A 25,773-nucleotide genomic window follows, 5' to 3' on the forward strand; every position below is an offset into this window, starting at 1 on the left:
ACATAACAACAACTATAAAAATAAAATGATGAAAACTGGAATCACCACCTTGCAACAGGGGGGGGGGACCCTTTAGAATACCTTTAGTAATAAGAATGAGTGTAACATGGTTCACTGGATTGGCCTAACCCTTTCCCACTCAAAAGCAAAGTGAAAATGGCTATGTGCAAACAGCTTAAAACCAGAACAGCCTGCGAGTCTGTTCAGGTTTTATGCTGCTTGCTGCTCATCAGTATCTATGGTTTGCAGATGAAGCCTTAACAACTTGAATCTACTAAGAAAGGTCTTTAATTCAATATATATTTTTCTGAGGGCCTACAAATGCCTGAAAATAAGTATCTAAGTGGTAAAGGGTTAAATCAGTGTTTATCAGAAGAAGTTTCAGAATTCATGCATAATTACCCATTCCCATCCCCTTGCTACCTGTAAGCGTGTGCTATATAACCACCATGCAGCACTGGGACTTGATTTGGGCTGCTTGATTAGAATTGTACATGGGGCACATTATCTGACACTAGTATGAATTGGTTGTATAACATGCTGAGATTACCTTGAGAAAAATCATGTAAGAATGTTAGGAACCATTACAAAGCAACTCCCCCCCCCCTACCCCTTGCTGCCTGTCCGTGTGTGTGTTATCAAACCAGTGTCAATGCTTGATTTATAATTCATGAATAGAGTTACACCTAGGAAACATTATCTTTAAGTTACACATCATGAATTAATTTTCCAATGTGATGAGATAACCTTGGAAAAAATTATGTAAGATTGTTAAAAACCTGTTTTGTGACATTTGTGTAACAGGGAAGATGTTGCATTTTTTTAAGCAGCCAATTATGTTTAGTAGCCTATAAAAACAACAGATTAATTTACTGTACCCTAAATACAAAATTATTCCATCAAGATTTTCAAATAGATTGTACATGTATAAACCTTAGTGTGGCACTGACTGCTACATTGAGAGTGTTGTATTGAGCATAAAACTATCGCTAGACATTCATAAGATACAAAAAGCTTCACTCATGACCCTTGACTATGAAAAGATCTATAAATAAACTATGTTTATTTATAGATCTTTGGACTATGATACCCCAGTAAACATTATATAAGCATGCATATTTAACTGTTGAACTATTTTATACAAAAGAGCACACTGTCATGGTAATGCTTGTGATTTCACAGATCAAAAGAATGGAAAGTGATCTGTTAATTCAGTGAGGTTGGGAGAATTTTGTACTGTAAGTAACAGGAAATGAAGTCTGTCAATATCAAAATGTGTAGTTTAGTACAGATCCTTTATAATTACCCAGTTATTGTTTAAGACTCGTTTGGGAATGGTTCCACTATCCTTGAAATCGGGAATGTTTGCCTCCTTTATAAACCTTGCTGGTAAAAAATCAAGTGAATGCATACATTTTTCAGTAATTTAAAATTATTTATATGGATCAAAACTATTAAAACTGCATATAATTATCTCATATTTTTATCAATAGTTATCACACTTGATTCAAACTTTGAGTGTTTTGTGATTTTTAGCTCGGCTGTTTTCTGAGAAAACCCAAGGTATTGTCAAAGCCAGCTCGTTGTGTTGTGTCGTGTCCGTCGTCCGCGTCGTGCTAAAACCTTAACATTTTGTCAAGGTTTTGAACATAGGCTCTAAAATCAAAGTGCTTCAACCTACGACTTTGAAACATCATATTATTTATGTAGCTGCACCTGGATGAGTTCTACATGCCACACCCATTTTGGGGTCACTAGGTCAAAGGTCAAGGTCACTGACCTCTAAAAAAAAAATAATCTGACAAGCTTTCATCTATTCTAAACTGCACCCACAGCCAAGCGTGGCACCAGTTATGCGGTGCTCTTGTTTAGTAAGAATTCCAATAATATCCTGAGAAAAAACACACTATGTCATTATTTTATGCTTTGAATCCTGTGCCATAGGCGGAGGGATATTGTTTTGGCGTTGTCCGGAGCCATATCTTGGAAGTGCTTTTGCGGATTTCATTGAAACTTGGTATGAGTACATATATGGATAAAAGTATGATGCACGCCAAATGGCATTGTACACCATTTGATAATAACAGAGTTATGGCCCTTTGTATCTTGAAAAAATGCTTTTTTTAGTTTCAAATATAACACTTTTGTGTCCAGAAGCATATTGGCGGTGGATATCAATTCAACGAATTTGCTTGTTTTCATTTGGATGGGTCTGGTTCATTTTTGGAACGAGTATGTGAGTCATTGGGAACGGCTTATTTTACCAGATCCTACATAAAAGGGAAGAAATCACTTTTACCTGTCTAAGGTTTAATAAAGCTACAAGCCACTTTTACACTTATAGAACTTTGCCCAATCAGTTTACACGTGTAAAGTGTTGTTGTAATAATTTTGCTCACTCAAAAATATCTCCTACATTGGATCTGACATGTTATTTCTTGCTGGACAATCAAAATTACATGGATCACATATTTTATCTTAAGATATTTAAATTATAAAAACAAAAGACAGGGTTATGTTTTAAACACATATTCCAAATCATATTTTTCCTTTCACTTTTGTTCAACTAATTGCTTTCAAGAAGTCTGGAAATATTGTATGCTTTGACTTCAAGGTTATCGAAAGTGTCATCCACTCTAACTTCAAGGCTATTAAAAGTCTTGTCAGGTATTAAGTCAGGGCTTTTGGATTCAGGGCTATTAAATGTGTTGTCTGCTTTAACTTCAGGGCTATTGAAAGTGTCGTCTGCAATAGATTCAAGGCTATTGAAAGTGTAGTCTGCTATTGGTTTAGGGCTGTTTAAAGTGCCATCTGCTATAACTGCAGGGCTATTAAAAGTGTCATCTGCAATAGTTTCAAGGCTATTGAAAGTGTCATCTGCCATTACTGCAGGGCTATTAAAGTGTCATCTGCTCAGTTTTAGAGCTATTAAAGTGTCATCTGCTATCAGGCCTGTTCGTGGCAGATCTTCGGGTCCGTTATAGGGACCCATTCCCTAAGCAAAAGAGAAAAAAATCCCAACTAAAATAATTTATACTTTTTTAGAAAAAAGTGTGTAATGATTATTATGCCCTTCTTCAAAGAGGGCTTATATTGTTTTGCTGGATGTTGGTCGGTCTGTCGGTAGACCAGTTGGTTTCTTATCAATAAGTCGTCAACAAATTGACTGATTGGCTGGATACTTCACATGTGCATTGGCCTTGGACAGTAGATGACCCCTATTGAAATTGGGGTCACTAGGTCAAAGGTCAAGGTCACTGTTACCATTAGTGTGAAAATCGTTTCCAATCAAACACTCGTCAACAAATTGATAGATTGGCCTGAGACTTCCCATGTGCTTTGAACTTGGAAGTAGATGACACCTAAAGAAAATTGGGGTCAAAGGTCATGGTCACTGTCACAATAAGTGGAAAATTGTTTCTGATCAATAACTAGTCAATGAATCGACCGATTGGCTTGATAATTCCCATGTGTATTGGCCTTGGACTGTAGATGACCTCTACAGAAATTAAGGTCACTAGGTGAAGGTCACTGTCACAATAAATGTGAAAATTGTTTCCAATCAATAAATTGTCAACAAATTGAATGATTGGCTTGATACTTCATATGTGCATTGGCCATGGACAGTAGATGAACCCTATTGAAATTGGGTCACTAGTTCAAAACCCTGTTTGGAGGGTATATGTCTCCGATCTCTTATATCTCAATTGTATTTCAATTACATCTAACAAAGTATATAACTATAATGTTTATGATATAATGACATCAGTTTACTTTAATACAAACAAATTCCATATCCCGAAATTGCATTTTTTTCCAAAAATGTCCAGGAAAAATCCTATAGCATCATGTCTATTATAAGTTTTATTTGCTCTAACTTCAGGGTTATTACAAGTGTCATCTCCTATATCTTAAGGGCTTTATAATTATATTCAGATTAAACTTCAGGGCTATTTAAAGTGTTGTCTGCTAAAGCTTCAGGGCTTTTAAAAGTGTCAACTGCTAAATTTTCAGGCTATGAAAAGTGCTGTCTGCAATAACTTCAGGGTTGCTAAAAGTGTTGTCTGCTATAGCATCAAGGCTATTAAAATTGTCGTCTGCTATGACTTCAGGGCGATTTAAAGTGTCGTCTGTTTAATCTTCAGGGCTTATCAAAGTTTAATCTGCCCTGACTTCAGGGCTATTTAATGTGTTCTGTGCTATAACTGCGGTGCTATTGAAAGTATCGTCTTCTAGAGCATAAGGGCTATTAAAAATGTTGTCTGCTTTAACTTAAAAGCTATTAAAACTGGTATCTGCTATATCATAAGGGCTGTTAAAAGTGTTGTCTGCTAAAGCTTCATGGTTACAGGGTTCGCCAAAACTTGAAAAATCTGTCAGTCATTCGGACTGACGTAACATGTCAGACTTGAAATTTTTGTCAGTCCGAATCAGTTTCTGTCAGTCCCACTGTCCGACTAAACTATAACAGCAAAACACAACAAAAGAGAGTACCTTTTTGATGTTTATTGGTTTTGATCACATTAAAATACAATAAAAACATGTCCAAAATCGAAATAATTAAACAATTATTATATTAATAATAAGCCACATATAAACCAAAGGTATTCTTTTTAGACTTCTAGCAATTTTCCTCCTTCTTTATAAAGTACCGGTAAAGGGCACTTTCCCAATGACGAAAAAAATACAAATTTCCCAATTGCTGTCCTTAAATTCCCAATTAAAGTTAAAAAAAAAAAAAAAAAAAAAAAAATAATAATTTTTTTTTTTTTTTTTTTTAAAGCAACATTTAGTTAGTTTCCCTTTGCAGCTCTATAGCTTGAACCTAGGTTTATATAATATTGACAGCTTGAAAACACTTGTTTATCAATTTTAAAGTATTTGGGAGCAAAAAATCAAATACACCAATTTCCCAATTTGAGGTTTTCACGACTCGATTTTTCCCAATTTTGAGGTTTTCACGACTCGATTTTTTCCAATTGGACCGGTACGGGTACTTTTCCCAATTGGACAAGGAAAATCGCTGACTTCTTTTTGTCAAACTGTTTTTTAGCCTGCACAGCTCTACAAATCCGTGTTCTTGAAATGTGAGGGTGACATCCAATCAAGTTTGACTTAATTGCACACACCCATTCACACTACTTTGGATGACTTCAATTTCTGTTTATTAGCCGATTTTACAAGTTCTAAAACAACACCTATTGTTAAAATATTTTCTCTTAGCTGAGGTGGTTGATTTCCAGGTTCAATTAAATGAATGTCTTTCACACCTATTTCTTGATAGAAAGGCCCATGATAATTACCACCATCCATTCTTGTTGTCTGAAATAACACAAAACATATTGCTACAAACTATCAACAACAAATCAAAACATAAATATCCCTATGTCCGAATTTTAAAATATCCGAAATATAGTACATCGGTAGAAAAATCTCATTTTGATTTCAGAAATTGTTGGTGTGTAAATTAAAATATATCCTTCCCAAAACAATATAATAATGAAACTATTTAACAGAAGTGCTCACAAATGCCTGTTGAAACAAGTTTTCATGCGGTTTTTGTTGTGGATAAATTAAATGGAACAAATAAAATGGCGGACGCACTCGGTTGCTTTTTTAACAAAGACCGTTGATTTTCAACTCGCATGTGATAGTCAATTCTAATCCAACTTTAAACATCAAAATGAAGGTAAGAAAAAAAGGATTTTGACAGAAGTTGAACAAAAAGCATTTACCTTCTATTAATCCAATAGCATATTATACACTTTGAGTGATCTTTTTGAAACCATTTTTCATCCGATTGTGTCGGTCAGTCGGACCGATTATCTTATATCACTTGTCGGTCCTTAGAAAAATTTGCCGGTCAGGACCGGCGGACCGACGGTTTTGGCGAACCCTGCTGGTTATTTAAAGTTTCATCTGCTATAGTTTCAGGCTGTGAAAAGGGTCGTCTGCTATAGCTTCATGACTAGTAAAAGTCTCATCTGCTAAAACTTTATGGTTGTTAAAAGTTTCATCTGCTATATCATCAGGGCTATTAAAAGTGTCATCTTGTTGTTTTAAAAGTGTCATCTGCTAAATTTTCAGGCTATGAAAAGCGCTGTCTGCAATAACTTCAGGGTTGCTAAAAGTGTTGTCTGCTATAGCATTAAGGCTATTAAAATTGTCGTCTGCTATGACTTCAGGGCTATTTAAAGTGTCGTCTGTTTAATCTTCAGGGCTATTTAATGTGTTCTGTGCTATAACTGCGGTGCTATTGAAAGTATCGTCTTCTAGAGCATCAGGGCTATTAAAAATGTTGTCTGCTTTAACTTAAAAGCTATTAAAACTGGCATCTGCTATATCGTTAGGGCTATTAAAAGTGTTGTCTGCTAAAGCTTCATGGCTATTTAAAGTTTCATCTGCTATAGTTTCAGGCTGTGAAAAGGGTCGTCTGCTATAGCTTCATGACTAGTAAAAGTCTCATCTGCTAAAACTTTATGGTTGTTAAAAGTTTCATCTGCTATAGTTTCAGGTTGTGAAAAGGGTCGTCTGCTATAGCTTCATGACTAGTAAAAGTCTCATCTGCTAAAACTTTATGGTTGTTAAAAGTTTCATCTGCTATATCATCAGTGCTATTAAAAGTGTCATCTACTACATCATCAGCCTATCAAAAGTACTGTCTGCTACCAATTCATGACTAGTAAAAGTCTCATCTGCTAAAACTTCAGGGTTATTAAAAGCGTCATCTGCTATAACTTCAGGGATATTAAAAGTGTCCACTGCTATGAATTCAGAGCTATTAAATGTTTCCTCTGCTATAGTATCAGGCTGTGAAAAGGGCCGTCTGCTATAGCTTCATGACTAGTAAAAGTCTCATCTGCTAAAACTTTAGGGTTGTTAAAAGTGTCATCTGCTATATCATCAGGGCTATTAAAAGTGTCATCTGCTATATCAGCAGCGCTATTAAAAGTATCAACTGCTATCGAATCAAGACAAGTAAGTGTCATTTGCTATAACTTCAGGGTTATTAAACGTGTCATCTACTATAACTTCAGGGCTATTAATAGTGTCCACTGCTATGAATTCAGAGCTATTAAATGTTTTCTCTGCTACTGCTATAGTATCAGGCTGCAAAAAGGGTCGTCTGCTATAGCTTCATGGCTAGTAAAAGTCTTATCTGCCAAAACTTCTGGGTTGTTAAAAGTGTCATCTGCTAAAACTTCAGGGTTGTTAAAAGTGTCATCTGCTATAGCATCAGGGCTTTTAAAAGTGTCATCTACTATAGCATCAGGACTATTAAAAGTGTCATCTGCTATAGCATCAGGGCTATTAAAAGTGTCATTTCTATAGCATCAGGGCTATTAAAAGTGTCATCTGCTATAGCATCAGGGCTATACAAAGTGTCATCTGCTATACGATCAGCGCAATTAAAAGTGTCATCTTCTATAAATTCAGAGTGTTGTCTGCTATAACTTCAGGGCCATAAAGTGTTGTCTACTATAACTTCAGGGCCATAAAGTGTTGTCTACTATAACTTCAGGGCGTCTCAGCAGTACAGGTTCAGCAGGACCCTCTCCAGCCATGAAGACCCCAACAAAACAGAGCCCCACTCCCAGAACCCCTGGCAGCCAGGGGCCACATGCATCACAGAGGCTCACACCATCATCAGGGTCAAAGGTTGTGACTGGGTCGGTCTCAAAGGTCACTCCAGGTCGAAAGGTCACACCTACAAGAGCCACAAGGTCAAACCCTGCCATCGGCTCTAGGGGAAGTGTACTAGACAAGTTGAGGGCCAACAGAGAAAAACAAGAAAGGCTAAAAGAAGGTACTTTGAAGTATAGACCTTGTGAACACTCTGAAATGCCTTAATTGACTTATCATGCTCAAATCCTGTCAGTTAGTGGGTCAATATATCTTATTTTCGGATTTTGACTGGTATCAGTACCAGTCCCAAAGTGGTGACCGTGTGGAAAAAGCCCTGTTTAGAAACTGTCATAATCTTTAATTACATAATTCACAATTCTTATAATTGGTTTTACGAAATAAATACCTGTGAACATTTTGAAAAAAATTGACTGTGCTTATCCTCAAAATTAGATATATTTTGTATGTGCCATTTTGACATGTCAATTATGTTCAGGGAGCAAAAATGGAAAATAAAAACATGGAAATAAAAAACAACAACATTGACTTAAGTAAAAAATAATCTCAAAATTAAGTTAAACAAAAATATTATTTTTTGCTATAATTATGTATTTATCACTGGTTTTTAGAACAAAAAACCCAGGCAAAATTGGACAGTTCTGTGTTGTCATCACCAGAGCCTATGATGTCAACAACAGACTCTGAGATGACTGAAACCAGTTCTGAACTTATGGACAACATGAATGAGGTAACTGGTGAGGATGAGAAAGAAGAAAGCAAGTTGGCTGAGTCGGGTGAAGATGAAAGTGACGAAGCTGCCAAAATCACGAGTGTGGACAATAATGGAATGGAAGTGGCTTGTGGCACTGACAGTGTGGATTTGCAGGTCTCGGGTGAAGTTAAAGATCCTGAAGCAGGTGGTGATGTATTGGAAGCAGAAGATGTTGACTCTGACGATCTTAAAACAACTGGTGAAAAGTGTGATGAGGATGAAACTGTTGACAAGGTGAAGAAAAAAGGAAACACACTTGATCAGCAGCAAGACATGCAGAAAACAGTCTTCAAGTCAATTGAAATGGAGGCTGTTGATGTGAAGGTCAAAACCAATACTGAAATTGTTAAAAGTGCATCAAAAAGCTTGGAAAAAGAAGTGTTGGTATCTGGTTTGAATGCTGGTGTTTCCGCAGAATCGGTTGTAACTGTTAAAACAAGGAATGTCAGTGCAAAGATGGAGCCTAAGTCATCCAGGTCCTCTGTATCTAACCAGTCGGACGGGGTAACTAGCATTAAATCTGTGACCTCCGTCAAATCTGAGCCCAACAGCCTAGATTCAGCAACACCTAAGATACCAGGAATTCGTACCCGGTTGAAAACGGGAAGTATACATATGAATGGTACAACAACGATATCTGTATCCAAAGAGAAAGCAGAGCAGGAAAATATCATGAAGCAGATTGCAGCTAAAGGTGAGTTTGGGTGGGGAAAGGAAAAAGAAATATAGATCAGATATTGCTATATACAGTGGTGTGGAATGAAACTGCAACAGTATAAGCAAGTTATAAGAATAATAAGTGATAATTGTTGTTGCATGCTAAGCCTTCATAACTTCAGATGCGCTTTTTATTAACCAGGTTTTCCAAAGGAAAAAACTGGTTATAAGATTGGTGAATGTCGGCGGACGGGAAACTGGGCGGGCGGAACAAGCTTGTCCGGGCCATAACTATGTCGTTCATTGTGAGATTTTAAAATCATTTGGCACATTTGTTCACCAAGATTGTAGGTTGTCATGCAAATGAATTACATTGATATCCGCAACGTCAAGGTCACACTTCGAGTTCAAAGGTCAAAAATGGCCATAAATGATCTCAGGGCTATATCTATGTCATTCATTGTGAGACGTTATCAGTGATTTTTTTTGCTTTAATTTGTTACAGCCTGTGCCTTTTGAATTGGGAAAATTATCGCGATAAACCGTGAAATTGGGAAAAATAGCGCGATAAACCATGAAATTGGGAAAAATGAAGCATTATAAATAGGATTATAAGTAACAGAAGTGATCTTGTTTTTAAGTGCATGTTCAGGGTGTTTTCTAGAAAAGGAGTCTGGTCAAATTGTTTTTTTTTTAATCAATAAAAGTGGCAAGTTTGGGAATGATTTATGGACAAAAATGACTAAATTCAAGTTATATATTTTGTAAGATGTTTAAAAAATAAAGTTGAGACCTAGATTTAAGAAATCATAATTAAGTTATATGAGACTTCTTTCTAAAAAAAAAAAAAAAAAAAAAATTTTTTTTTTTTTTTTTTTTTTTAAGTTGGGCTTTTTTTGGGAAATTTTGGTCAGAATTTTGGGAAAAAACGTGTATTTTTGCGATTGGGAAGCAGCCGAAATTCGGCTGTAAATTTGAGCAAAAAAAATCACTGGTTATAATTACTAGGTACATTTGTTGACAATCATTGGACGGTGTGCCATTGTAAAGAATTACGTCAATATCTCCAAGGTCGTCGTGACAAAAAAAAAATGAATTTGACACAAGGGGGTTACTAGAAACACTCAGTAACAATGCATATTTTGAATTGTCTCCCTTTATCACATTTTTTTTCCAAATTGAAATCAAGGTCGCCACGACTATAAATAGATTGAATTTTACACAAGGGGGTAACTAGGAACAATCGGTAACAATGTTTATTTTAAATTGTCTCCCTTTATTACACTTTTTTTCAAATTGAAAACCTGGTTTTGTGACAATTTAGACCCTTGTATTTATTGTTTTTTTTAATGTTCAGGTGAAAAAAAAATTATTGAATTATTTACTGGATCTTCATTTTTGTTGAGCTTAATTTATTTTAAATCCAAAATAAATTACAGTTGTTAGCTCACCTGAGCGCAATGTGTTGATGGTGAGCTTTTGTGATTAGGGCTGTCATGATACGCCGTGAGCGTACTGTGATATATCGTGATACGACAACACTGTATCGCGATACTTATCGCGATATTTTAAAAATGTATATCTATGAATACAGGGTTTTCCCTTCCTTTTATTTGAACAGGCCAAATAAAAATTTGAACAGGCCAAGCAAGGCACTCCTGCTAGGGGGGTCCGGGGGCATGCCCCCCCCCCCGAAAAATTTTGAAAATCTAGACGCAAAATGGTGCATTTTGGGGGGGTTTGGACAGAAATTTTAGAGATGAAAATTACTTGTTTTTTTGTGTATCACTTAAGGAATTTTTCTAACTTTATTCAACTAAAAGTATTGTTTGAATAATTTCTTTCATGCATTTTCATCGAGATTTTCATCAATACAAACCTTTCTGACGTTTTGAAGGCGCTGTCACACTGAAAAAATCTCTCAGGGTTCGTTTCATTTTGAGAAAACCATGTGGTTACGATTTTTGTAGTTATTTGCGTACTCAAAATAATCAGCCAATGAGAAGCGCCGTTTTGTAGTTTTTTGCGTACTCAAAACAATCAGCCAATGAGAAGCGCCGTTATAAATTATACTTGTTCGGTAAAACGTACACACGGAAGTATAAAGAACATAACAAAAACAATGTTAAATCGATGTTTTCGCTTGTTTAATTTCGTCTTTTCTTAACTTTAACAATTACATCGATCAAAGTTGCAAAACCTCTCATTATTTTTTTTTGTTACCAGCATTTGAACCGGCCAGAAAATCGATTGAACCGGTCAATTTGGCCGGCGGCCGGTTCTTAGGGAAAACTCTGTGAATATATCTATGAAGAAAACCGCAGAATAAGAGGATTTACAACTTTATTAAACTCAATAATCTGCCAACACTGGTGTCATGGTTTGACTAGAAACTGTAATGAATAAGAAAAATCATTTTCTGACTATAATCTGTCAAAAGAAAATCAACACAACCTAATAAACTTGATAACACTCTTTCGAAAACACTCTGTTATTACTAGAATGTTAAGATAATGCTATAAACAAGAACAATGATTATCTTACTTTATACTGCCAATATGTTATCATCACCAGGGTTTTCATTAGGAGGCGGCCGGCGGCCGATTTGACCGCCTCAAATGTTATTCAGGCCGGCTCAAATTCGGAAAGAAAATTAAAAAAATATAAAAAAATCGGCAAATTTACGACGATGACGAGATATTTAGTATTCGTAAATATACTAACTGTCTGAAACGGAAGTAAACAACCTTAACCGATATATGTTAACTGCTTTCTCATTGGTCGTATCGATGTAATTGTCCAATCGCGGAGCGGGTAAAGAGACTGTACGACTTTGATTCAAGGTCACAAACTGTGACATAGTCAACAATTGGATATGTCAAAAAAAAGAAAAAGAAACGACTTTTTTGTTTGTGTTTCGAGTAAGAACGATAGTTCCCTGTTGAAGTTATCTTGTTCCAGTTTTGTTAACGTTTATCATTTACCGGCACCTCCGGATAAATGCACTTTCCTGCTACACTTACATTTCGTTTTTTATTCGATTTTCGACAGATTTCGTTGATGTTTGGTTTCTTCGCGGAGTTTTGATCCTCCGAGCGGTAAGTGGATTTATTTACCACATTTTACAGGAGGGTGAGTCTTTCATTAGGATAAATGAAACTCTCGAGCCCCAAACTCTCCTGATTTTTCCATGATTAAGGTCGGACTTGGTTGCCTAAAATGCTAAATATATTGAATTGGCACTGCAATGTTGAGCTATGTCCAAATTTGTATTTGAAAAAAAATGGCCCAAAGAAGCTTCCTCAGCAAAATATTTAAATCCTAAGATTGCATCAGCTGGGGCAACCTATGCCCGATTTTTTTTCCAAAAAATTGCCTAAGTTGATCAAATAAAAACAATTATTCTCATGTCAATAGACACACAATCTTTATAAACTGAATAATCAATTATTTCAGAAAAAGACAGTCATGAAACACACAGTGATGCCAGTGCAGGATGCTCATCTGAACCCATACATTTACAGACATCTGAACCCGTGCAAGTGCAGATGTCAAAGGCAAACGAAGAATCCAACCATGTTGTGGATAGTTATAGTGGTACTAGTACAGAAAACTCTAAACCTGAGGGACCAAAACAACAAACATGTACACCACCCACAGGTAACATTTATATTTATGGTCAGTAAGTATGTTAAACTTTTAGTACTCGTCAGATCATTCAATTTTGCAAAATGATTTTTTTACCAAGGCTAACTTCATATAAAAACAAACAAACTGGGAAGCAATCTGTCTGCATGGTTTAAACATATTATTAGCTCTTTAAAATCAAAACAACTGCAGAAAGTTGTGGCTTAATTATTTAACAGTATAGCAATTTATTAATAAATAGTATACTGCACATAGAAAATGACATGCTTTTCTTGTATGAAAAAAATACAAAATGTTTGCAGCTGCTGTAGATTTGGACAAGCAACTGTTTAATTCAGAGTGCAAATACAAATACATTTTATTTTAAGTTGGTTTGTTTATAACAATTATAACATTAGCGATGTTTCTCTATTGACCGACATAAAATGGCCTGCACATTAATGGCATTTATTTTCATGCACACAAGTGAAATTTGGACCTTGTGTAACAGTGTATGCACTGCATGTGTCATGGTTAGATTTGACAGAAATAACTATTTCTGATTCTTGGGATTTTCATCCCATACAAATCTTCAGAGGTTTTTCTGTCACATCTACGCAAGACACACTCCTGCTCCAAATCATGATAAATTTTCCTTCTTCACAGATGTCCATGAAACAAAAGCATGGAGTCCTGAGGAATGTAGGAATGCATTGACCACTCTGTTCGACTCATCGAAGAAAGTGCACAATGTCCATGTGTGTGGCAAGAAGGACTGCACTTCCATCAGTCATCAAGAAGAACAACGTTTAACCCCCAAGACATTTCAACATAATTGGATGACAGCGAAAAGATGGTGGTTACATAGAGGGAGAGGGGATGTACTGTTTGCCGTGTAGGAAATATGGTATGAAACATCCCCAGAATCAGAAAGAGGTATTTGCTGCAACACCTAGTGTGCGGATGAAAATAAATGCCATGAATGTTCACTCAACATGAAATGTCATTGTCATTATTGGAAGTTACAACTTATTAAAATGTTAAAATTTCCAGTGTTTGTTTAATTCAGATTTTCATTAATACTGTAAAGAATACATGTTATGTACTGCACAGAAATTATACATTAAGCTAGGGCCCGGGCCCTTCGCCCCCGACGGGGACATTCCACCTCAGACCCATGCATCTACATGAAAATTTAAAGAAATAGATTGTGATATTTGCTAGCCAAAGTATTTTTTTCTGTTTTGAATCTCTTAAAAAACAGGTGTCTTAAAGCTCAGGAGAAGCGATTTCTTTGTTTCAAATAAGCTAAATTGCAGGTGCTTCCGGGGGCCTCTGGCCCCCTGGACCCCTGTCCAGGGTGTGCCCTGAACCCACCATGGGCCCTATCGGCACCCAGATTTTATTTTCAGGATTTCAAATTTGGGACAATTGACACCCCTGAAAGTTGATGTAACCTGAGGACTTAACAATTCACATTAATATCCTCTATTTTAACTGAGGAAAAGCATGTAAAATATGTGCCCAAAATCGCTCAGAAGCCACGATTTGGCACCTTTATTTAAAAAAAATTCAGGGGGGGGCATGCCCCCGGACCCCCCTAGCAGGTTGGCCTCATCAAATAACTCAAAAGCCTGCTACAAAGAATCCTAATGAAAACCCTGCATCACATAACCTAAGAAACTGGATAGAAATAGTCAAGATCTCTGTACACATGTTAGATCTCAACATATATGCTCCTCACACATCACAATTCTGTTTACAAGGCCATCCTTAAAAAATTGTTGGTTTGGCATAACCCGACCCAGGTAAATTTGGGTGGGTAGGTAGGTAGGGATTTTATTTTTTTTTAGTATTTTTATTTTCTGACATTGAACTCCGACATATACCAAACTGAAAGGTAATTATCAAATAAAGCTCCAAGTCTTCTGCCTCATGAAAGGAAATTGGTAAAGATTTTTCTGCACCGTCCGTATCACCGCACGTGTATTTGTAAGTCTATTTTTTTTGTATAAAGAACATCGAAAACTTTAATATAATTGACGAAAAATACTTTATCCGAAAACGAGAGTCCGAAAAATTGTACGCATTTTGCACATGAAATAAAATGTGGATATCGTTTGACTACAGAAAATGATAACAAGTAACCTAGCAAATACGTAATTAATATACTATTTGATTTACATATTACTTTACAATAGCATAGTTTGTGAGTAAAAAACAACTAAGTAATTATAACATTTTAATTTCAATCAAGAACAGAAAGGCAGAGCTCCAGATAAGGGTCGTATTTTCGTAATTAGGAATTATTTTCAAGTCCGTTACGAATTTATTTTAAAATCTTGTCGTACCATTAAGAATTACAAAATCAAGTTACGAATATTATTTTTACATCGGTTCGTATCGATTTTTATTGAGTTCTTTTCGCGTATTAAAGATCTTTGCGGTGCTTATATAGAATGGTTATCGGGTTTGTTTAACAAAGCGCATTTTTTCCAATTAAAGCGGCGTATACAGTCTATCAGTCAAAAAACAATGGCGGCGCCCAGAGAGCGTCCTAAAAAACTGCAAAGCGTCCAAAAACACGCTTTTAACATATTGTACGCAAAGTGAGCCGAAGTTAAATGTTTAAAAAGACATTATAGAAAAGATCTTATACGATGTTGTATGTTCAGTTGCCGACACAGTCGGAAAAGCTAAACAAAAATGCGACACGACGGGTCCAAACTTAAACACACAAAAAAACATTGAACGAGTGGAAGGGACAAGTCCCATGGCTAATCGTTGAAAAGATTGAAGGGGAGACCCGTTTTAAATGTGAAATATGTAAAAATTCATCTAAGGCATGCAATCTAAACACAGTTTGGGCATATGAAGGTATTGGAAAAATAAAATTGTATAATACTGAAAAAACACTGTTGAACTATAAATAAAGTTGCTAGTATGTTTATTTTGATTTTTTTTGCATGAAAATAACCATTATTATTTATTTTTAGGTCATTCAGAAAAAATAAGAATTATTTTCCAAAACTTAGTAGTAACGTTAAGAATAAAATTTCAGAGTTAAGAATTCTTTTTGAAAATCTTGTAGTAATTTAAGAATTTCACAAAACCTTATCTGGAGCTCTGAGAAAGGTGTAACATCTTCGACATGTAACTAATTATTTAATTATCATCCTTTAATTCAGATCGATAGACGCTGCAAAGTTGTAAAGTGATCAGCTTAAAAATAATTTATTGAGTGTTACGCTTCTTTTCATTTGCTTATTTTTGATACGACTTTTGCCATCGGCCGTTATATTGTAGGCAGACGACAATATCAACTGTGTATTCCATTTTCTGCGCATGAATGACCCGATATTACCCGATAGCGAACTCAATGTTGATTGGCCAGCTACCATATACGCTTCAAAACGTTCATGGAAACAAAGAGAAAAATAGTTATAAAAAAACAATCCGGATTAAAATGGCAGATGTTTTCAATGAAATTTAACTAGATTTTTAGCATATTCGCAAATTATATTTTTCTTGAGCCAAATTCTCTAAATTTTCGCAAATGGCAAACGACAGCGCGAGCCCTGTAATAGTGAGCATTTATTCCAATAATAACACGTTCACAATGCTCACGCTGTCGTTTGCCATTTGCGAAAATATTGAGAATTTGGCTCAAGAAAAAAATCTAAATTGCGATAATGCGTAAATCTAGTAAAATTTCGTTGAAAACATCCGCCATTTTAATCCTGACTGGTTTTTAGCTCCACTGGCCAAAGGCCAGCGGGGCTTATGTCATGGTCCTGTGTCCGTCGTGTGTGCGTGCGTGCGTCCGTGCGTGCGTTAACTTTTTCTTTTAACATCTTCTCCTAAACTACTGGTCTAAATCTGATGAAATTTCTCAGGAATGTTCCTGTGGTGAACCCCTTTCAAATTTGTTCAAATTATGCCCCTGGGGTCAAATTTGACCCTGCCCCAGGGGGTCAAAAAATTGAAAATTTGCTTATATAAGGCCTATTTTGTGCAAACTTTATAAATCTTCTTGTCCATAACCATTAGGCCTAGGGCTACCAAATTTGGTATGTATTGACATCTTATAGTCCTCTACCAAGTTTCTTCAAATTATGTCCCTGGGGTCAAATTTGACCCTGCCCCAGGGGGTCAAAAAATTGAAAATTTGCTTATATAAGGCCTATTTTGTGCAAACTTTAAAAATCTTCTTGTCCGTAACCATTGGGCCTAGGGCTACCAAATTTGCTATGTAGTGACATCTTATAGTCCTCTACCAAGTTTGTTCAAATTTTGCCCCTGGGGTTAAATTTTACCCTGCCCCGGGGGGTCAAAACATTGAACATTTGCTTATATAAGGCCTATTTATGCAAACTTTAAAAATCTTCTTGTCCATAACCGTATGGCATAGGGCTACCAAATTTGGTATGTAGTGACATCTTATTGTCCTCTACCAAGTTTGTTCAAATTATGCCCCTTGGGTCAAATTTGACCCTGCCCCAGGGGGTTAAAAAATTGAAAATTTGCTTATATAAGGCCTATTTTGTGCAAACTTTAAAAATCTTGTCCATAACCATTGGGCCTAGGGCTACCAAATTTGCCATGTAGTGACATCTTATAGTCCTCTGCCAAGTTTGTTCAAATTATGCCCCTGGGGTCAAATTTGACCCTGCCCCGGGGGGTTAAAAAATTGAAAATTTGCTTATACATGTATAAGGCCTATTTTGTGCAAACTTTAAAAATCTTATTGTCCATAACCATTGGGCCTAGGGCTACCAAATTTGGTATGTAGTGACATCTTATAGTCCTCTACCAAGTTTGTTCAAATTATGCCCCTGGGGTCAAATTTGACCCTGCCCCGGGGGTTAAACAATTGAAAATTTGCTTATATAAGGCCTATTTTGTGCAAACTTTAATAATCTTCTTGTCCATAACCATTGGGCCTTAGGCTACCAAATTTGGTATGTAGTGACATCTAATAGTCCTCCATCAAGTTTGTTCAAATTATGCCCCTGGGGTCAAATTTGACCCTGCCCCGGGGGTCAAAAAATTGAAAATTTGCTTATATAAGGCCTATTTTGTGCAAACTTTAAAAATCTTCTTGTCCATAACCATTGGGCCAAGGGCTACCAAATTTGGTATGTAGTGACATCTAATAGTCCTCTACCAAGTTTGTTCAAATTATGCCCCTGGGGTCAAATTTGACCCTGCCCTGGGGGGTCAAAAAATCGAAAATTTGCTTATATATGGCCTATTTTGTGCAAACTTTAAAAATCTTCTTGTCCATAACCGTATGGCATAGGGCTACCAAATTTGGTATGTAATGACATCTTATAGTCCTCTTCCAAGTTTGTTCAAATTAAGCCCTTGGGATCAAATTTGATCGTTCCCCAGGGGTCACAAAATTGAACATATGCTTATATTGGGCCCATTTTGTGCAAACTATAAAAATCTTCTTGTCAATAACCATTGGGCCTATTTCTACCAAATTCGGTAGGTAGTGACATCTAATAGTTCTCTACTTAGTTTGTTCAAATTATGCCCCTAGGAACAAATTTGACCTTGCCCCAGGGGTCACAAAAATGAACATATGCTTAAATAAGGCCTATTTTGTGCAAACTTTAAAAATCTTCTTGTTCTTAATTATAGAGCCTAGGGCTACTAAATTTGGTATGTAGTGATATCTAATAGTCCTCTACCAAATTTGTTCAAATTATTCCCCTGGGCTCAAATTTGACCCGGCCCCGGAGGTCACAAAACTGAACATATGACGTTTACCAGTGGAAATTACTGCGGCCGTTTGGCTGTGACCAACAACAACATCAACATCTTGTAAACATGAGATAAAACCCTGTCATTTAGTGCCATTTTAGGTCAGATGGTGACTGCATACAAAGGCATTGAAGTAAGAACATGTGTTATGAATGTTTTTCTTATAAACTGAAAAAAGTCGGGTTTTATTTAAATATGTCGAAAGTGACCATATATCCAGATGAAAATATTTTGGATGACATGTTAATTTCATGTCTTTTTTGTAGTGTTAAAACCAGTTTAATAATATATTATTGATTTTAAAAACACAACTTCCATGAACATAATTATTTCAAGGAAAGTCAATATATGATACTGCACGGTAAACTCAAACTTTGTATCCAAGAGAAGGTGTTGAAATTAATGAAGTGCAATGTTCTTAACTATCGTATATGCTGCTTTTTAATAACTTATGATTCATTTTTCCATTTGTGAATCGTGACTGATCATGAATTGTTGAAATGATTGTCAATTGCTCAACAATCCATATATATTTCTGACCAATTTATAATTTTCTTAATATAAGTTATGAAATGATCTTAGAAGTCAAATGTATTACTTAATTAAATGCATTTATAAATATAAAGAAATAAATTTAAGATGATCATAATATTCTCAGGCCTGTTGGTCTTAGGGATGTGTGGGTTGATGAGCAATTTCTCCTTTTATCACAATTATTTCTACCCTACCTGATCATTTCCTTCATATTCCATTTTAATTCAATTGACGTCTGCAACCTCTTTCAAATTGGGAAAGTCCAAAATGTGTTGTTTGGTAAAGGGTTAAGGCATTTTGATTCCTATGGGTCTTGTGAATCTGTTTCAAATCAAATGCGTAGATTTGATCTTCAGCATCTAAAAATATGTGAAATAGAAAGAACGACAATATCTTTTGGAGAGATAAATGTACCTACGTTATAAGCAAATGACCTGTGCAACAATTCCCGGGCTTTTTTGTCTGTTTAGTTAACACGGTAGTAACTTTTTCCATATATAAAAATGCTCACCCTTCCAACTTTAAGCGCCCAGTGGGACGAGGGATAGAAAGAGAAAGTCACATGCTTGAGTACATTTCAACCCATGCGCAATACACGTTTTTTTCGCAAAGAAAAAACAGTGGAGCGATACAGGGCCATCATGGCCCTCTTGTCTATATTTGTCCTTTTGTTTCAATGAAAGTGTTTGCAATTAGAACAGTCAACGATACCCGGTCTGTACCCGATTAGACATCGCTTGATCTTATTGTTATTGAAGTGCACATAATAGCTGGCCAATCAACATTGAGCTTGCTTACACATGACAGGACGTTGTCGAATGAAACGTGAGAATGGGTGGAGCTATTGGATAATATTGGGTCACTCATGCCAGATGTTGTATAATTTGAATACACATTTAATATCGCAGTCTGCCTTCAAAATAGCGGCCGGTCGTATAAAGAGATAAACAAATGAAACAAAAACGTGACAATACCCGTCAATAAATATTTCTAAGCTGACCACTTTTTATCTTTCTACCAAATATTTACCGATCTGAATTAAAGAGTGATAATTAAATAATTAGTTATATGGCGATAATATTACACATCTCTGCCGATTGCCGAATTAAATTGAACGTTGGTTATTAATTAATTTGTTTTTTTACTCCCAAACTATCCTGAACGACAACAGCGTATTTTAATTAAAGGGATACAAGAAAACAGGAGCGGTTTAATTGTATTTAAAGTCTAATTAATCTCATATGCATATGTCAAATAAATATGCAACTCAAATAAATACCGGTACGCGTTTTGTTCATTGCTTTTCTAGATATCCTTGAAAGAGCATTCAATTAAATGACGCAAATAACCAGAAAGGATGAAAAGCGGAAAGGAAAAATTATTTTAGCGGAAAGAATTTTCGGCGCGCAAACAATTTTTTTTGGAATGTAACAACAACAAAAATTTCAGTCGGGCCGATTTTACTGGGTGGATCGGGTTATGCCAAACAAAAGAATTTTTAAGGATGGCCCAAAACAACATGTCAACAAATTCTGGGGCCGGATAATGGCAATCAATGTGTGTTTTCTGATTTGAGGTACCTCCACCAAGTTATGTAATATACCAGTCGTGATATTTTAATCAATATAAACTAATAATAGAAAACAAATATGGTATTTAAGAACTTTTCTTTTTTCCTCAATCTGGTTGACGGTCCCTTTAAAATGCAAAGTCAGCGGAGCCCATTACTTAATATTTGTAGCGTTCTGACTTTTCCTCGACTTATAACGCATCTAAAGATAACATGATTGGGACGTGCCATGCTTTGAACGAGCAATATACCAAAATAAGACATGGAATAAACCTATATCTGATAATAATGAGCTTATTTGCATAGGAAATCGGCCCCAACTTTCAAAAAGGTACTGTACCATACAGATATGTATAGCTACGTATTTAAAACGTGAAAGTTAAACCTCTACACGTGGAAGCACTTGCTTGACCTGGATATTAACGGATTATTTATTTAACCCTTTTTAATTGCTTCTACAGTTTTCAAAATGCTAATTATATCAAAATATGTATTTATTCTCTGTGTTAATAAAATAATAATAAGATTTAAAAACCGGTGCGGCAATGCCATACCGCGGTGCGATTTTTTTTAAGACATGAACCGCGATATACCGGATTACCGGTGAATTGTGACAGCCCTATTTGTGATCATCCTATGTCCGGCAGTGTGTGGTGAGCATCGTCAAATTTTAGCTTGTTCCCACACTAATGGCCACATTTTTCATCCAATCTTTATGAAACTTGGACAGACTTTTCATCTGGACAATATTTTGGCCCAGTTTGAATCTGGATCATATGTGTCCAGAAATATGTCACCTGATCATATGTGTCCAGAAACATGTCACCTGATCATATATTTACAAAAAATTGTTACTGTCTAAGAGGCCACATTTATGACTCAGTCTTGATAAAACTTGGTCAGAATGTTAATGTGGACATTATTTAGGCCCAGTAAGAATATGGGTAACTTGCTTTTAAAAACTAGGTCACCAGGTTAAATATCAGTAAAAAAAACATAGTTACCAAACTATTTATTACTCAATCAAACTTGTTCAGAATGTTTATCAAATTGTGTCATCTTGAAAATTCCTTTCTCTGCAATAGCTTTGCCATAGATTGATTGATTTTGAAACAAATGCAATCTATTCAATACAACAAGTCATATGTAAAACATGTCTCCATACATCAACGGTCAAGGTCAAACTTAAGAGTTCAAATATCAATGTTTTTTCCACTTGGTTGGACTAAAAATTTGTAGTTCATCATGATATATTTAACTTAATCTTTCACTAAAAACCTGACATTACACTGAAATATCGAGATCATACTTAGAGGTCAAAAGACGAATCTGGCCTTTAACAATTTGTGTTTGACTTTAGTGGACATAGGACAAAAGTGGAATGTGAGGTATCTATGCCCTATGGAACCATGTATGGTTCATTTAGGTCAATCTTAGTGTCCTCTTACTAAGCTTGTGACTTCTATCAGGTAAAGTCTTCAATAATTGAGGTCCATGAACTCTTGTGAGTGCTACAGGGCCATCATGGCCGTCTTGTTTTCATGTTCAAGTCATCCAAAGATGCAGTTTGACCTATCAAGCCTGAATTCTTATATCTTTACTTGAGACCAGCAACATGTTACACGCCCAATTAATATGCCCCCCTTGAGGGAGTATATTGTTTTGCACATGTCGGTCGGTCGGTCCGTCCACCAGATGGTTTCCGGATGAAAACTCAAGAACGCTTAGGTCTAGGATCATGCAACTTCATAGGTACATTGATCATGACTGGCAGATGACCCCTATTGATTTTCAGGTCACTAGGTCCAAGGTCAAGGTCAGGGTGACTAGAAACAGTAAAATGGTTTCCGATGATAACTCAAGAACGCTTAGGCCTAGGATCTTGAAACTTCATAGGTACATTGATCATGACTGGCAGATGACCCCTATTGATTTTCAGGTCACTAGGTCAAAGGTCAAGGTCAGGGTGACTAGAAACAGTAAAATGGTTTCCGGATGATAACTCAAGAACGCTTATGCCTAGGATCATGAAACTTCATAGGTACATTGGTCATGACTGGCAGATGACCCCTATTGATTTTCAGGTCACTAGGTCAAAGGTCAAGGTCACAGTGACTCGAAACAGTTAAATGGTTTCCTGATGATAACTCAAGAATAATAAGGCCTAGGATCATGAAACTTCATAGGTACATTGGTTATGACTGGCAGATGACCCCTATTGATTTTCACGTCACTAGGTCAAAGGTCAAGGTCACAGTGACAAAAAACGTATTCACGCAATAGCTGCCACTACAACTGACAGCCCATATGGGGGGCATGCATGTTTTACAAACAGCCCTTGTATGAAACCAAGACTGTGAGCTGATTCAAAACTTACCAGTGAATGGCTTTCAGGCATGTGCTCACTTAAATAGGGAATATTTATTTGATCGGGAGGAATATTAATTTTAATTCACAAGTGATCATAGAAAAAATATTTTTTCTATGATCATGAGTGAATTAAAATTGATATTCTACCAAACCCAACACATTTTTTTATTAACATATGATTCATTTTGGAATTGAGCAGTATAACAGTGAAAACAATCCATCATTGTCACTGTCAATTTTCACAGTTTGAAACTGTGAATTATCAGTTTTAATTCAATGATCTCTCTATAAACCACCAGAAAACATTTAAAAAAAAAGATATTTGTGTCCCATTATTTTAAATGTATTGTTTGGTGCTGTGACTTTAAACCCCATGTTTTTTTCTCCCAAGGTCAATCACCCTCTGACAGTAAGACCCCTCATGTATCGGGGAGGAAGCGTCCCGTTGCTACGAACGTTCACTCCCCGGCTCCTAGCGATGGCATTCCTTCTGACCATCCACCACCCAAGAAGCGAAAAATTGGTAGAAATGATGGTAGTGGAGAGGTAACAGATTGGTAGAGGATGGTTTTTAAAATAATGTCAAGGAGTGCAAATCTTTTCGTTGAAGTAATTTCTGTATTGGATAAATCCAACATTTAAATTGTATTAGCTTGGCTGTTTTCGGAGAATAACCGAGGTATTGTCATAGCCAGCTCGTCGTGTCCGCAGTTTGTGTCAAGGTTTGTAAAGGTTTTGAACATTGCCTCTAAAATCAAAGTACTTCAACCTACAACTTTGAAACTTCATATGTAGATGCACCTTGATGAGTTTGACACGCCACACCCATTTCCATTTTCTATTCCTAGCTGCAAGTGGACCATTGCTGTCAACCATTGCTCATGATACAAAAGATTGCTGATAATTTTATTAGAAATGTATGGCAGACCAATTCACACAGAGAGATACTCTATGGACAGACCGTCCATAAACTTAGCAATTATATATCCTTACAACGATATTTGTTGCAGGACAATCGGAATGACTACTTCTGCTGGCTGTGTCACAAGGAAGGCACGCTGGTGTGCTGTGAGCTATGTCCCAGGGTGTACCACTCTCGCTGTCTAGGGCTCAGTGAGGCTCTACCCCAAGACTGGGTGTGTCCTGAATGTGAGGTAAGCATTGTACTTGGGTCCCGGGTGTGCTGTGAGCTATGTCCCAGAGTGTACCACTCTCGCTGTCTAGGGCTCAGTGAGGCATTACCCCAGGACTGGGTGTGTCCTGAATGTGAGGTAAGGATTGTATATGGGGCCTAATGTCCCAACCTGTATGGAAGGTTCTTGATGAGTCGTGGTTAGGGCTGTCACGATTCACTGGTATACCGGTATATCGCGGTGCATGTCATGAAAAAAATCGCACCGCGGTACGGCGTTGCCGCACCGGTTTTTTTTAAATATTATTATATTAGCACAGATATAAATACATTACATAATTATTTTGATATAGATATCGTTTTAAAAAATGTAGAAGCGGTTCAAAAGGGCTAAATAAATAATCCGTTAATATCCAGGTCAAGGAAGCGCTTCCACTTGTAGATGTTTAACTTTCACGTTTAAAATACGGCGATGTATGGGTCCGTACTTTTTTTGGAATTAGGGACAGATTTCCTTTGCAAATAAGTTCATAATTATCCAAAAGATGTTTATTCTATTTCTTATTTTCTTTCTTTAGTATATCGATCGTTCAAAGCATGGCACTTCCGAATCATGTTATCTTAAGATTCTGAATAAGTCGAGGAAGAGTCAGAACGCTACGGATTTTCAATACTGGGCCCGCTGACTCCGCATTTTGAACATGCTCTTGAAGCGTTCGATTAACACAGATCGTAGTCACAGCTATTGTAAACAACATGGCGGACATTTTAGAAAAAGACGCGAACAATAACATTATAACAATGACTACTTCTATCAAGTTTATTACAGTTTCTTTTACAGTTTGTAGTCATACTATGATACCAGTGTTTTCTGATTATTGAGTTTAATAAAGTTTGTAAAACTTGTTATTCTGCTGTTTTCTTCACAGATACATATTCTGTAAAATATCGCGGTACGTACCGCGATACAGTGTTGCCGTACCACGATATACCGCGGTACGCTCACGGCGTATCGTGACAGCCCTAGTCGTGGTTTCTTTTTGAGTGGTGGTTATAGAGATCGCGTGATATAAATTTATGTTCCCATGTGATGCAGTTGTTATGAAAAAATGTTTTGACCAGGTCGTAAACGTTTTTCTGATAAAAATGCAACAAAAACAGGTAAATATTGTCATTCATCAGAGCTCTTATCAAATATTTCCTCTTTTATTTATTGTTCATAATTATAGTGTTCCTAAGCAGGACCCTCAATCTATCAAATCTGCCGCCGCATTTCGGCGGCAGTCCCCCACCTGAAAAGTATACTTTTTTCCCCTTTTGGGGGGAAAAAAATTCCCCATAAAAAAAACAAAAAAACATTTTATTTTTTTTTTATAGAAAGATGTGTCTCATGATTATTATATCTCAATTCTATTTCAATTTAATCTTTTCAAACATACTAAATTATGAAAAATGCAATGAATATAGTGCAAACATGTACAAATGTAATAATGAGAGTAAGTAAAAAAAATCCCCCAAAAGGGAAACGCCGCGAACATTCTCCCTCCTAAGGGCTGCGGACCCCTTCCCCCAAAGTAGTGTTAGGGCGCTGCTAAGTAACTCAAAATCTTTTATTGTTGAGTTTTTTTCATACTACATCGTCTGTTGACATTTGTTTCGCAAGAATTAACCTCCTCTGCAATGTCAGTTTAAAGGCTATTTATAGTATGCAAA

General features: G+C 36.3%; 1 protein-coding gene across 6 annotated transcripts in view; it reads left to right on the plus strand.

Annotated features, from left to right (window-relative positions):
• LOC127857151 (protein kinase C-binding protein 1-like) overlaps positions 1–25,773 on the plus strand; it is a 92,360-nt gene that overhangs the window by 10,696 nt on the left and 55,891 nt on the right. For all 6 annotated transcript variants that reach the window (XM_052393541.1, XM_052393542.1, XM_052393538.1 and 3 more), the window contains exons 3-6: positions 7,523–7,807; positions 8,256–9,092; positions 23,320–23,474; positions 23,939–24,082. In XM_052393541.1, the coding sequence (XP_052249501.1) occupies positions 7,564–7,807; positions 8,256–9,092; positions 23,320–23,474; positions 23,939–24,082 (1,380 nt within the window). In that variant the 5' untranslated portion in view covers positions 7,523–7,563. The remainder of the gene's footprint in view (positions 1–7,522; positions 7,808–8,255; positions 9,093–23,319; positions 23,475–23,938; positions 24,083–25,773) is intronic.

The sequence above is a fragment of the Dreissena polymorpha genome, chromosome 14, assembly GCF_020536995.1.
Source record: "Dreissena polymorpha isolate Duluth1 chromosome 14, UMN_Dpol_1.0, whole genome shotgun sequence".
NCBI classification, from domain to species: domain Eukaryota; kingdom Metazoa; phylum Mollusca; class Bivalvia; order Myida; family Dreissenidae; genus Dreissena; species Dreissena polymorpha.